This window comes from Ascaphus truei, chromosome 13, assembly GCF_040206685.1.
Source record: "Ascaphus truei isolate aAscTru1 chromosome 13, aAscTru1.hap1, whole genome shotgun sequence".
Taxonomy (NCBI): Eukaryota; Metazoa; Chordata; class Amphibia; order Anura; family Ascaphidae; genus Ascaphus; species Ascaphus truei.
In genome coordinates this window covers 7160441-7175028 of record NC_134495.1, presented here as the reverse complement: position 1 = coordinate 7175028, position 14588 = coordinate 7160441, and the positions used below count along the sequence as shown (strand labels likewise).

Sequence of the window (14588 nt, the reverse complement as noted above, 5' to 3'; positions counted from 1 at the left end):
TGTGCAAGCTGGGGCTGGGGCAGGCAGGAGCTGTGCAAGCTGGGGCAGGCTGGGGCTGTGCAAGCTGGGGCTGGGGCAGGCAGGGGCTGTGCGGGCAGGGGCTGTGCAAGCTGGGGCTGGGGCAGGCAGGAGCTGTGCAAGCTGGGGCTGGGGCAGGCAGGAGCTGTGCAAGCTGGGGCAGGCAGGAGCTGTGCAAGCTGGGGCAGGCTGGGGCTGTGCAAGCTGGGGCTGGGGCAGGCAGGAGCTGTGCAAGCTGGGGCAGGCTGGGGCTGTGCAAGCTGGGGCTGGGGCAGGCAGGGGCTGTGCGGGCAGGGGCTGTGCAAGCTGGGGCAGGCTGGGGCAGTGCAAGCTGGGGCTGGGGCAGGCAGGGGCTGTGCGGGCAGGGACAGGGGCTGTGCAGGCAGGCTGGGGCAGCCAGGGGCTGTGCAAGCTGGGGCTGGGGCAAGCAGGGAATGTGCATTGCCCAGGATAACCATGAATATGAGATTTAAGTGTGTGTGATAATAGGAGGGGGAAGGAATCCAGCTTTAAACATGGGGCCTTCGCTAATTCTTAATGGATCTGCCCACCACAAAGGTCATCTGGAATGTAAATGCTAATGATCTCCAGAACTAAAACACTTAATGAGGGATTCTGCATCTATGGCACCCACAGGTTAATATACTTATAAACATAGTCATAAAGAGCAAATACACATATTAACAGGAAATTAATATTAATAACGAGGAAATGCTAACGAGAACAGTACATACAGGAAGATTTTAATGCACTCAAACTCCGTGACCGTTCCTAAATAGGTGTGTGTCTATAGGGGTGTCTCTCTATAGGGGGTTTCTGTGTCTTTCTATGAGGGGAGTAGGTATATATATCTTTGTATGTATATATTTATATAGCACCAAAAGTGTACTCCTCGCTTCACAAAGAATACAGTACAAGGAATTATAATAATACAACAAGCGCTGCAAAGTCAGACATAGGAAAGGAAATCCCTGCCCCGAAGAGCTTACAATCTAAGGCCGCGGGAAAGCGGGTGCTTTCCCTGGCCATACTAGACGGGCCTGTCACGCCAAGAAATCATTTTGAACTGATTTCTTGCGCAACGCGCGCCCCCTCCCACACGCCGCGTGGACGCGAACACTGCCTTAAGGCAATCTGATCGCTCGGCGTCCGCACGGTCTGCGGCACCATGCCCGAGGCCCTAGTGGTATATTGGGCGAGTTAGAGAGACAGCAGGCGAGGGAATAAGTGCAGTGGATGGCAGGGCTTGGCCACAATGGGACGGTAGCAGTGGTTGTGGGGCAGTAGCCATGAATGCAGGCTGTTTGGGTGCTTGATTTGTGAGGCAAGTTTTAAAGGTTGGTCAGTATTAACACAATTAGCAGGGGAAGAGGTGGTGTGTCTATAAGGTCAGTGTCTCTCGCTATAGAGGGTGTCGATGGGGGTGCGTGTGCCTGCCTATATAGATTCTTTGCACTACTATACGAACACTGCATTCATTTTTCCTTCTCTCCCTCGTGCACGTGTGGGGGTTTGGGTTCTATGCATCAAAGCACATATACATGTGCGAAATCTCACTTTAAACGCAAATTGCGCTGAAAAATGGCTGTGCATGATTGAGCCACCTGTACTGAAGCAGGGATATCCTGAAAACCTGACCTGGTGGCAGCCCTTGAGGACTGGAGTTTGCCGCCCCTGACATATCCTTTGAGACTAATTACAATTGAAATTGTTTAATGTGTTCAATAAAAACAATATACAAGTACCACAGGAAATCAGGCAGCTGGTAATGGCAGCCAGACCTCCAGGAACATCCAATTCCATTCTTCAGTCGTCAATAAGGACCAAGTAATACCATTTCTACACGGTTATTGCTCAGAAACATCATCTTACGTCCCTCATCAGTCCCAAACTGTAGCGGTGCTCTTTTTGAAATCACATTTTATTTATTGCAGGCATCAAAACAGGTGTAAATTATTTTTATTTTGCGATGGAAAGAAGACCACAAAACAGGAAAAAAATGCCCCAAAAACAGGCCAATATCATCTGAAGAGAAAAATCGATCCACGCTGCAGCGATGTCTCCGGCAGAACTTGAAGCTTTAATGAAGTACCAATCACCATCCGTCTAGCACAGGGACAGCCAACTCCAGTCCTCAAGGGCCACCAACAGGTCAGGTTTTCAGGATATCCTTGCTTCAGCACAGGCAGCTCAATCAGTAGCTCAGGTCTTTGACCGAGCCGCCTTTGCTGAAGCAGGAATATCATGAAAACCTGACCCATTTGTGGCCCTTGAGGACTGGTAGTTGGCTACTCCGCCTCTAACACAATCTGCCAGTTTCTAAAAATGACACACTCCAAAAGCAGTTGGTATGGGAAGTTTCCTGGTATTAATTTCATCTTTTTAATGGAATGATGTTACATCTGCAAAGAAAATGGATAAAAATAAATAAAATTAGACCTGACGCCTCCGTAAAAACATCCCTTAAATAATAAAAATAATAATAGATACGGGGCCTTTTATTGGTACAAAATAAGGTGGATATTAAAGCAGCAAAACCATTCACCCTACATGTTTTTTTAATTGATTTTTTTTTTTTTTTTTAGCAGGGGTCTACGGAGTGGAGCTGCGTTAATTTCAACTCCGGGGACCCCCTGCTCCCCCTAGATACAGACTGAAGGTGGGTACAGATACTGAGGTAGTGGGTGCCGGTATCTCGGCAGGCCGGGAGCTTGTGTGCCTAACAAAATGGCAGCTTAAGGTTTGCCGCGGGCCAATAGGAAGCCGTGACATCATCCCGTGCAACTTCCTATTAGCCAGCGTGACCGGGACATTTAAACCTGCACAGAGACACCGGCGCCCTCTACGGGAGGGAAGTATCTCTGCAAGCAGGGGGTCCCGAAGCTGAAATTAACCAGGTTCAGCGTCAGACCCCCTGCTTTAATCCTAGAACTAGGGGGGTAGAGAATATGTAGTGCAAGGTGTTTAGCTGCTATAAAAACAGACACCAGTCACTACCTGCCTGGAAATCAGACCAGGCCGCTCTGAAAAAAAACTAAACACTCAAAATACTATTACATTTAGAGTTCAGTTATATTATTTTCTATAAATGTTTCAGTTTATATTTTATCTTGGAAACGTAGCACTTGTCCACACACACAATCTTCTGCAAATAATCATTTTCTTTAACTGAATGAAAAAAAAAAAAAAAAAAATATATATACATATATATACATATATATATACATATATATATACATATATATATACATATATATATATATATACACATATATATATACATATATATACACATACACACACCACACACACACACACAACTGTATGCTCATCTGCATGTCTTAGGCAGGTCTGCAACCCTAAGACATGCAGATGAGCATACAGTTGTATTTGCATATTTGCTTTCCTGTGGAGGGTTTTTGTCACTTTTTTTACTCACCATAACTTAACTCATCATCTATATCTCTATATCTCTATCTCTATATATAATCAATTCAAATAAAAATCACCTCATCCTCAGCAGTGATTGAGCTTTAGAAATGTTTTGATTTTACGATATTACAGTATATAAATTAGGCGGGCTCAACTCCAGTCCTCAAGGGCCACCAACAGGTCAGGTTTTCAGGATATCCCTGCTTCAGCACAGGTGGCTCATCGACTGATCCACTGTTTGAGCCACCTGTGCTGAAGCATGCATATGCTGAAAACCTGACCTGTTGGTGGCCCTTGAGGACTGGAGTTTGCTTACCCGATAACACTTACCCCAGAAGTCCTTTTCCGCTCCAGCGCTGGGGTGTGAGCCCTAAATGAACTTTCTTTCCCACTCTAATAACGGTGACGCTTAACGGCTTCTGTAATTAAAACATGCATGGTTTCTGCCATCGTCGGTGTAAAAAAAAAACAAAACCATGGACACACAGGCTTGTATATATGTAAAATCGGGACTTTTCCCACAATATCTTACATCAAAGCGACTCCAGAAATCAGCGGCATAAAAAAAAAAAAAATTAAGTAGTAATGTCCGATTCAAAAACTAAAAAAGGACATTCAACATTAAGAAGTTATTGTGACCATATAATATAAATCGGATGTATACAATATTTATGCTTAGGAAGCAGAAAACGAGAGGGTCTTCCTACAATCCACCTGGTCGTACCATTTAAAAAAATAAATAGAACCATTACTCTATCAAAAGTAGCGGTAATACCTTCTATATGTGGGGTTCTCTGTCCATTGTATGTATGTATGTATGTATGTATGTATGTATGTATGGCCATTAATGTACATAGCGCTTCACAGCAGTAATACACGTGACAATAAAAAAATAACAAAAAAGGGAAGAAGTGCTTGAGACATAAAAGTGACACTCAGGAAAAGAAGCCCCTGCTCCAAGAGCTTACACTCTAATTATATTTGTTCATACATTGAGCGGATATGCTACGCTTTGTATCACCTCCTTTCTGTTTGAAGTTTTGTAGAAGTTGCAGAGAGGAAAATATAGACAGATACACATATGCATAATAAAAGGTACACCCTACCCCCCTACTGCCATGAAACTCCCACCACGGACTATCTTCGTACTAACGGATTGTTAAAGGTGCAATTCCACATAAAAATCAGGCAGATTAATTTCTTAGGCTGTACAAGCGCTCGCTGATCACAGTGACATCACACAGTGACATCACACCGTAGGGAGCAGTCAGAGGAAATGAAACCTCTCTGAAGTCTCCCTTTAACAAATATAGGTGTCAAATTTGGGTATAAAACATGTATCAATCCCCCCGATGAGACCCATTAAACAGGTCCCAGGAATGAGTTCACTTTGGTTCCAGGAGGGATGGTCTCCTATAATAAGGGATCAGAACGGGCCGTTGCCTAAAACAGGAACAGAAGTGAATTTCCCGGAGTTAACATGGTATGTCACAGCTAATTATATGCAAAACCAACGGCGCTCTGCATCTCATCAGCACGGGGCTAGCGGCACTTATTGTAGCATAAGGTACGTTGTCTGCCAATAACGTGACATTAAGTACGTCTTAACGTTACTCTGACCCTGAAATGGGTCTTTAACTCAAGTTAATTAAATACAGGAGAGTAGAAGGGGAAATAAAACACTTCCCCATCCGAGACCCTGAGAAATCAACTGTCCGACTGGGTGGGATTGTACATTTAACAAAGCTTAGTGAATCTAGCACTCGGTGGTCCGGGGGTCTGTCTCTTTCCTACAGTACCCCACTCTATGGGCCGGGGTCTGTCTCTTTCCTATAATACCCCACTCATACTCACCCCTTCACTGTGTTGGACGACGACAGCAATATTCTGTAGTGTTTGAAAGTTACTTGTGTTCACGGAGCCAAACTCAATGATTTCATCTCCAGCCTGCAGGCCCTAAATAAAGAGAGAACATGGTAAAAAAAATTAATTGTATATAAAAGAAATGTACAGATGCCAGAAGAGCAGCGAATATACATATCTTATCAATGTGGGGTGTAGCTAGGACACACGCATGTGGAAAGGGTGTAAAAACTGCCCATATCTCAGGACCACGGAGAGCAATCGGCTATTTAAGAGAAATACAAATCTGATTTAACTTTATATTTATTTTCCCTAATTTGTAAGAGGCGTCCCACTAAAAAAAAGTCAAGTTGTGAGGCCTGTTATAGCGAGATAAGAGGGGGGGCTTAGACCAGGGGTGGCAAACTCCAGTACTCAAGAGCCACCAACAGGACTGGTTTTCAGGATATCCCTGCTTCAGCACAGGTGGCTCAATCAGTGGCTGTCATAATGACCATCGGTGAAGGAACCTACAGATAATCTTATTTATTAGCGTGTCCCTATTTGTTTTTTTGTTTAGGGGCCCATAAACGTACCCCCAAACTGGCCCTAATTGAGATGTAATAAACGTGAATAAAATCAACATGCTGTGAGTTGTAAAAAGGGTTACGTGTAAATAAAATGAAGATTTACAACCCGTGTCACCTCCCCCGCCCTCAGGAATTCAGTCTATAATCAAAAACAGATAGTCACAGTGTGTGCCCACTCCATACACAGCTAAACGCTGCTAGAGCAGCAATCCTAGACGGGCCCAGCTCATACCATGTCACAATGTTAGGATCTCGAGCACGTCCGCTCAAAAAAGCTTAACGTTTTTAAAATTGGATGCTCTGTTTAGGAGATATCAGCATTTTTTTTTTTTTAATTAATGAAGTGTCCGGGATGTTAAAATGGAGTCCCCCCCAACCCCCCCAGTGCAGGCTACAGGTTACCATGGTAGAGATGAGGAAAATCCTGATTTTGAACACCCCAAAACAATTATTTTATTTTTTGTTAAAGAGCGGGACATTCTCAGGAGGTAAGATACAAACATGATAAGAGTTAAACGTATATAGCCCGGGCTTCTGGGAGGGATTGCTGCTTTAAAGTCGATGATCAACTCGGCTTTTTTTAGTGGTTTGTTATTCGATATTAAATGACAATTTACAAAGGCCCGAAGCCTGCAGTATAGTGTCCACATGGCAACCTCTGCTGTTCATCGGCACTGGCTCCACTCCCCCAGGCAGCTCAGAAACGGTTTCCATGCAAACTTCAAATAAACCAGCGGTTCCCATTCGTTTTTACACGGTGCACCCCCCGCTAGAAATTATTTTTGTCCTTCAAATCCCCAATTAATAAATCTTATTGCCGACTCAGACTATCGCTAACAAAACAGTGTGACCAATCACAGGCCAGTGTAGAGTCCTGATCGTGGGGGGAACATACGCTTAATAATCCCCCAAACTGCCCCTCAGTGTGTACAGGTAGCATGAGGGGTATAGCAGCACTCACTGCGGGAGCTTCCAAAGTCACGCCCCACAATGCCTTGCTGCTGTGACTTTGGAATCTCCTGCTGTAAATGACAGCCATGCTACCCACGCTAAGGGGCAGTTTGGGGGCTTACCAAGTGCGCAGTCCCCACACAGGCTCAGGAACACGCCATTACATAATATTTTGGGTGAACCCCTAGCCTAGGAGACACCTCCTGTACCCCTGAAATAGACTTAGCAGAGAAACAATGTTATCCTGGCCTTCGCTGAGAAGTGCAGCGGTGCCACAAGGTGGGAGCACATTACAAGCCAAATCCATTTAGGTTCTGGTCTCATTTTAAAAAAGGTATGGTAAAGAACCCGTAAAAAATACAAATTGTGCAGGGGGAAATCACAGGTCTAACAGCACCGAGCAATGTCAAAAAGTGGAGTTCTATCCAATGATCGGCAGCTCTGCTGAAGGTGGGAGGCATGAGTCAGCACTGAGCAGCCACGGGGTTGTTTTTCTCCCATAACAGATGTTGTAAGAGCAGAAATAACAATCCCAATGAGGTCCAGATGGGTCAGGTTCTTGCTGCGGAAGTCGGACCCCCATTGTGGTCGCGCCGTGGGTTTGGCAGCGCTCATCCTTGGTCTTGCCGAGACCAGCGTAAGTAACAAGGGGAGCCTGGAGACAGGAATACGGAACCGCGGGCGTTCGTTCTGTGAACCTCACAGCGGCGTTTTGCTTGCGCAGGAATAAATGCGCAACGATATTCTAGTTTTCACATAGCGCTGCAGTGACCGCGTCGTCGTGCACACAGACACGTACATGTATAGTCAGCCATATTCACCCAGCGGCGACACAAAAACACCATCTGGCGCCCGAAGACTTTTGGACCACTCACTTGGATTGGTCGGAAGGTGTCTTGTGGCTTAGCAGCACTTAGTAAATATGGGCCGTTATCCACTACCCGTTTACCATTGTACGAGAGCAGAACCAACCTTTTTTGCTGGCGTGCCAATAAATGGGCACAAATTGTTGGGCGGGCCAATGTCTTACGCCAGTCCTCAAGGGCCAACCAACAGGTCAGGTTTTAAGGATATCCCTGCTTCAGCACAGGTGGATCAATAAGACTGAGCCACCTGTGCAGAGATATCCTTAAATCCTGACCTGCTGGAGGCCCTTGAGGACTGGAGTTGGCCACCCCCGCTTTAATAGGATCAGTCACATGTAGCAGAACAGGCAGTGCGGAGGTTGGGTGTCTCACGGGACACTTTTCTCCCAGTATCTCAGGGCGCTGTAGACACATTTGACAGCACACATTACTTACGGATACGCTGGCAGGAGATCCCGGGGTGACAGTATCTACTCGGGCAAAGGCCGCAGGCAAAGGTTGGTTCTGTTTGGACGCTTCCGCTTGCGCCTCCGCTTCATCCTTCTCGCGCTTCTCTTTATCCCGCGAGTGCAAGTTGTGCAGGGCCTCTTCGATCTCTCTCATGAGGGCTCGATGATCATTCTGCAAACCTGCAGAGGGGACTTGGATCAGCATTGGACTTTCTTTTACTCACCAGCACCAGGTACAAGCACATGGCGTTTTGAGGTCTGAAGAATGGATGACTGGCGAAGCACAAGGCTCCAGCGGAAAAAAAAGGGTTAAAAACAGTATCACCGTGACTTGTGTTATAAGATTAAAAACGTCACGAAGATGTGTGGTTTTCCAGGCTGGAGTGGACACGGACTTTGGGGGAGCCTGGTTAAATTCCCGGCGTCATCGCTACGTGGCGGGGACTTATTGCGTCTGCTTAATGCCACGTACAACGCCGCGTACACTCGAAGCAATATCCAAGACAAAAAATAATATTAACTTGCTATAATCTGATTGGATAACTAGCTGGGTTTCAAATGTAAAGTCTAGATTCAATTTGGGGGAGAATTTTAATTCGGTTTCAATATAATGTTTACTGTCTGCACAGAACTGTACTTGGCAGAATTTAAAAGAAATATAGAATTTTGCATCAGAAGAGCGGACAATGAAATGACTTGAAACCAGGGAACATACAGGGTCTACAAGCATGTTCTCCCACACCAAAGGCCAGCACCGTTAATGACTAGACCAATTCAATTGAGGGTAAGCAAACTATTGTTTTTTACGCACACCTATAAACTTCTTGCGCTCAGCGTGTAATGTCTCGGGCAGTGAAGGCGTCCAAAAGAGTTATTAGAGCACAACAAAAATGTGATGTGTAAGTGGGTTTCTGGATAAATAGCTTACAGATAATATTATGCCTCACGGTGCGAACTTGATAAATATCTACATCAGCTCTGGGGAAACCTTCTCTGTCAACCAGCGGCCCGTCCATCCCGACCCCTTTCTGCTACAAAATAAGACAGAATTTAGTGGGGGCTGCAAAAAGTGAGAGGAAAGCGTGGGGGGAGCTGCAGAAAGTGGTGAAATGGTGCATAGGAGGGGGAAGGATATAGAAAGGGGGGGGTGTAGAAAGAGGAGGGGGGGATGTAGAAAGGGGGGCTGTATGTAGAAGAGGGAAATGTTGGGGGTGAAGAGATACAGAATAGGAGAAATGTTGGGGGGTGGGAAGGATATAGAGGAGGGAAGGATATAGAAAGGGGAGGTGTAGGATATAGAAAGGGGGGTGTAGAAAGAGGAAAATGTTGGGGGGGGGGGGGGTGGGACGGATGTAGAGGGGGAAGAGATACAGAATGGGAGAAATGTTGGGCGGGGGTGGGAAGGATGTAGAGGGGGGTGAGAAGGATGTAGAGGGGGGGTGAGAAGGATGTAGAGGGGGGGTGAGAAGGATGTAGAGGGGGGGTGAGAAGGATGTAGAGGGGGGGTGAGAAGGATGTAGAGGGGGGGTGAGAAGGATGTAGAGGGGGGGTGAGAAGGATGTAGAGGGGGGGTGGGAAGGATGTAGAGGGGGGGTGGGAAGGATGTAGAGGGGGGGTGGGAAGGATGTAGAGGGGGGGTGGGAAGGATGTAGAGGGGGGGTGGGAAGGATGTAGAGGGGGGGGTGGGAAGGATGTAGAGGGGGGGGGGGAAGGATGTAGAGGGGGGGTGGGAAGGATGTAGAGGGGGGGTGGGAAGGATGTAGAGGGGGGGTGGGAAGGATGTAGAGGGGGGGTGGGAAGGATGTAGAGGGGGGGTGGGAAGGATGTAGAGGGGGGGTGGGAAGGATGTAGAGGGGGGGTGGGAAGGATGTAGAGGGGGGTGGGAAGGATGTAGAGGGGGGGTGGGAAGGATGTAGAGGGGGGTGAGAAGGATGTAGAGGGGGGGTGGGAAGGATGTAGAGGGGGGGTGGGAAGGATGTAGAGGGGGGGTGGGAAGGATGTAGAGGGGGGGGTGGGAAGGATGTAGAGGGGGGGTGGGAAGGATGTAGAGGGGGGGTGGGAAGGATGTAGAGGGGGGGTGGGAAGGATGTAGAGGGGGGGTGGGAAGGATGTAGAGGGGGGGTGGGAAGGATGTAGAGGGGGGGTGGGAAGGATGTAGAGGGGGGGTGGGAAGGATGTAGAGGGGGGTGGGAAGGATGTAGAGGGGGGGTGGGAAGGATGTAGAGGGGGGGTGGGAAGGATGTAGAGGGGGGGTGGGAAGGATGTAGAGGGGGGGTGGGAAGGATGTAGAGGGGGGTGGGAAGGATGTAGAGGGGGGGTGGGAAGGATGTAGAGGGGGGGTGGGAAGGATGTAGAGGGGGGGTGGGAAGGATGTAGAGGGGGGGTGGGAAGGATGTAGAGGGGGGGTGGGAAGGATGTAGAGGGGGGGTGGGAAGGATGTAGAGGGGGGGTGGGAAGGATGTAGAGGGGGGGTGGGAAGGATGTAGAGGGGGGGTGGGAAGGATGTAGAGGGGGGGTGGGAAGGATGTAGAGGGGGGGTGGGAAGGATGTAGAGGGGGGGTGGGAAGGATGTAGAGGGGGGGTGGGAAGGATGTAGAGGGGGGGTGGGAAGGATGTAGAGGGGGGGTGGGAAGGATGTAGAGGGGGGGTGGGAAGGATGTAGAGGGGGGGTGGGAAGGATGTAGAGGGGGGGTGGGAAGGATGTAGAGGGGGGGTGGGAAGGATGTAGAGGGGGGGTGGGAAGGATGTAGAGGGGGGGTGGGAAGGATGTAGAGGGGGGGTGGGAAGGATGTAGAGGGGGGGTGGGAAGGATGTAGAGGGGGGGTGGGAAGGATGTAGAGGGGGGGTGGGAAGGATGTAGAGGGGGGGTGGGAAGGATGTAGAGGGGGGGTGGGAAGGATGTAGAGGGGGGGTGGGAAGGATGTAGAGGGGGGGTGGGAAGGATGTAGAGGGGGGGTGGGAAGGATGTAGAGGGGGGGTGGGAAGGATGTAGAGGGGGGGTGGGAAGGATGTAGAGGGGGGGTGGGAAGGATGTAGAGGGGGGGTGGGAAGGATGTAGAGGGGGGGTGGGAAGGATGTAGAGGGGGGGTGGGAAGGATGTAGAGGGGGGGTGGGAAGGATGTAGAGGGGGGGTGGGAAGGATGTAGAGGGGGGGTGGGAAGGATGTAGAGGGGGGGTGGGAAGGATGTAGAGGGGGGGTGGGAAGGATGTAGAGGGGGGGTGGGAAGGATGTAGAGGGGGGGTGGGAAGGATGTAGAGGGGGGGTGGGAAGGATGTAGAGGGGGGGTGGGAAGGATGTAGAGGGGGGGTGGGAAGGATGTAGAGGGGGGGTGGGAAGGATGTAGAGGGGGGGTGGGAAGGATGTAGAGGGGGGGTGGGAAGGATGTAGAGGGGGGGTGGGAAGGATGTAGAGGGGGGGTGGGAAGGATGTAGAGGGGGGGTGGGAAGGATGTAGAGGGGGGGTGGGAAGGATGTAGAGGGGGGGGTGGGAAGGATGTAGAGGGGGGGTGGGAAGGATGTAGAGGGGGGGTGGGAAGGATGTAGAGGGGGGGTGGGAAGGATGTAGAGGGGGGGTGGGAAGGATGTAGAGGGGGGGTGGAAGGATGTAGAGGGGGGGTGGGAAGGATGTAGAGGGGGGGTGGGAAGGATGTAGAGGGGGGTGGGAAGGATGTAGAGGGGGGGTGGGAAGGATGTAGAGGGGGGGTGGGAAGGATGTAGAGGGGGGGTGGGAAGGATGTAGAGGGGGGGTGGGAAGGATGTAGAGGGGGGGTGGGAAGGATGTAGAGGGGGGGTGGGAAGGATGTAGAGGGGGGGTGGGAAGGATGTAGAGGGGGGGTGGGAAGGATGTAGAGGGGGGGTGGGAAGGATGTAGAGGGGGGGTGGGAAGGATGTAGAGGGGGGGTGGGAAGGATGTAGAGGGGGGGTGGGAAGGATGTAGAGGGGGGGTGGGAAGGATGTAGAGGGGGGGTGGGAAGGATGTAGAGGGGGGGTGGGAAGGATGTAGAGGGGGGGTGGGAAGGATGTAGAGGGGGGTGGGAAGGATGTAGAGGGGGGTGGGAAGGATGTAGAGGGGGGGTGGGAAGGATGTAGAGGGGGGGTGGGAAGGATGTAGAGGGGGTGGGAGGTAGTAGAGGGGGGGTGGGAAGGATGTAGAGGGGGGGGTGGAAGGATGTAGAGGGGGGGGTGGGAAGGATGTAGAGGGGGGGGTGGGAAGGATGTAGAGGGGGGGGGTGGGAAGGATGTAGAGGGGGGGGTGGGAAGGATGTAGAGGGGGGGGTGGGAAGGATGTAGAGGGGGGGGTGGGAAGGCTGTAGAGGGGGGGGTGGGAAGGCTGTAGAGGGGGGGGTGGGAAGGATGTAGAGGGGGGGGTGGGAAGGATGTAGAGGGGGGGTGGGAAGGATGTAGAGGGGGGGGTGGGAAGGATGTAGAGGGGGGGTGGGAAGGATGTAGAGGGTGGGGTGGGAAGGATGTAGAGGGTGGGGTGGGAAGGATGTAGAGGGGTGGGAAGGATGTAGAGGGTGGGGTGGGAAGGATGTAGAGGGGGGGTGGAAAGGATGTAGAGGGGGGGTGGGAAGGATGTAGAGGGGGGGTGGGAAGGATGTAGAGGGGGGGGTGGGAAGGATGTAGAGGGGGGGGTGGGAAGGATGTAGAGGGGGGGGTGGGAAGGATGTAGAGGGGGGGTGGGAAGGATGTAGAGGGGGGGTGGGAAGGATGTAGAGGGGGCGGTGGGAAGGATGTAGAGGGGGGGTGGGAAGGATGTAGAGGGGGGGTGGGAAGGATGTAGAGGGGGGGGTGGAAGGATGTAGAGGGGGGGGTGGGAAGGATGTAGAGGGGGTAGGAAGGATGTAGAGGGGGGTGGGAAGGATGTAGAGGGGGGTGGGAAGGATGTAGAGGGGGGGTGGGAAGGATGTAGAGGGGGGGTGGGAAGGATGTAGAGGGGGGGTGGGAAGGATGTAGAGGGGGGGTGGGAAGGATGTAGAGGGGGGGTGGGAAGGATGTAGAGGGGGGGTGGGAAGGATGTAGAGGGGGGGTGGGAAGGATGTAGAGGGGGGGTGGGAAGGATGTAGAGGGGGGGTGGGAAGGATGTAGAGGGGGGGTGGGAAGGATGTAGAGGGGGGTGGGAAGGATGTAGAGGGGGGTGGGAAGGATGTAGAGGGGGGGTGGGAAGGATGTAGAGGGGGGGTGGGAGGGATGTAGAGGGGGGGTGGGAGGGATGTAGAGGGGGGGTGGGAGGGATGTAGAGGGGGGGTGGGAAGGATGTAGAGGGGGGGTGGGAAGGATGTAGAGGGGGGGTGGGAAGGATGTAGAGGGGGGGGTGGGAAGGATGTAGAGGGGGGGTGGGAAGGATGTAGAGGGGGGGTGGGAAGGATGTAGAGGGGGGTGGGAAGGATGTAGAGGGGGGTGGGAAGGATGTAGAGGGGGGGTGGGAAGGATGTAGAGGGGGGGTGGGAAGGATGTAGAGGGGGGGTGGGAAGGATGTAGAGGGGGGGTGGGAAGGATGTAGAGGGGGGGGGGTAGGAAGGATGTAGAGGGGGGGGTGGGAAGGATGTAGAGGGGGGGTGGGAAGGATGTAGAGGGGGGGGTGGGAAGGATGTAGAGGGGGGGGTGGGAAGGATGTAGAGGGGGGGGTGGGAAGGATGTAGAGGGGGGGTGGGAAGGATGTAGAGGGGGGGTGGGAAGGATGTAGAGGGGGGGTGTGGGAAGGATGTAGAGGGGGGTGTGGGAAGGATGTAGAGGGGGGGTGGGAAGGATGTAGAGGGGGGGTGGGAAGGATGTAGAGGGGGGGTGGGAAGGATGTAGAGGGGGGGTGGGAAGGATGTAGAGGGGGGGTGGGAAGGATGTAGAGGGGGGGTGGGAAGGATGTAGAGGGGGGGTGGGAAGGATGTAGAGGGGGGGTGGGAAGCATGTAGAGGGGGGGGTGGGAAGGATGTAGAGGGGGGGTGGGAAGGATGTAGAGGGGGGGTGGGAAGGATGTAGAGGGGGTGGGGGGGTAGTAGAGGGTATGCACCCATGACACAGGTAAATCAGCTAGGGAAGGTATTTCCCACTCACATCCTCCAGCACATCGTAATATGCCTTGATCTGCGCCTCAATCTCATCCTTCTTCCCGATGAGCAGCTGCACATCACGCATGGTGACCCCAACTCCAGGCAGGCCCCCTACTTCCGACATCTCCCACAGCCAGCACTACAAGTACGGGTCCCACCCAGAGCCAGAAACTACAAGTACGGGTCCCCGCAGTGGACAAACTACCAAGTGCCAGAAACGCGAAGCCATGAAACTGCTGACCTTAACACGTGTGGCTCATTGACACTGGCAGCTAAACAAGCTTGTGATGCTAAATGTGAGGCATCTGTCCCACAAATTGTCACAATATCCCTTGTTGGCATGTTCTAGTCTTGCAGCCTGATCTGGCCAGTGTCTTTGGCTGGATAAACTAA

The 14588-nt window shown here is 51.5% G+C and overlaps 1 protein-coding gene across 2 annotated transcripts; it reads right to left on the bottom strand.

Annotated features, from left to right (window-relative positions):
- Window positions 1-1960: 1960 nt before the first annotated feature.
- On the bottom strand, window positions 1961-14376 carry PSMD9 (proteasome 26S subunit, non-ATPase 9). Of its 2 annotated transcripts, none has more exons than XM_075568234.1 (6): window positions 14200-14376; window positions 9077-9176; window positions 8135-8328; window positions 5305-5406; window positions 3781-3869; window positions 1961-2420 (listed from the first exon to the last, which is right to left on the bottom strand). In XM_075568234.1, exons 1-6 carry the CDS (start codon window positions 14317-14319, stop codon window positions 2393-2395), a joined length of 633 nt encoding a protein of 210 aa, XP_075424349.1. In that variant the 5' UTR covers window positions 14320-14376; the 3' UTR covers window positions 1961-2392. The 2 variants fall into 2 exon arrangements, with proteins under 2 accessions (XP_075424349.1, XP_075424348.1); XM_075568233.1 differs by having other exon boundaries at window positions 9077-9179; window positions 14200-14375.
- Between the last annotated feature and the right edge of the window lie 212 nt (window positions 14377-14588).

What these genes read in the sequence shown, in the direction of transcription:
- PSMD9 (XM_075568233.1), bottom strand. Translation starts at nt 14,319, where the DNA reads ATGTCGGAAGTAGGGGGCCTGCCTGGAGTTGGGGTCACCATGCGTGAT. An exon ending in TCGTCCAACACAGTGAAGGG is followed by an intron (nt 3,870 to 5,304) that starts GTGAGTATGAGT and finishes TTTTAATTACAG; the next exon opens with AAGCCGTTAAGCGTCACCGT. An exon ending in AGCGGAAAAGGACTTCTGGG is followed by an intron (nt 2,421 to 3,780) that starts GTAAGTGTTATC and finishes TTTTCTTTGCAG; the next exon opens with ATGTAACATCATTCCATTAA.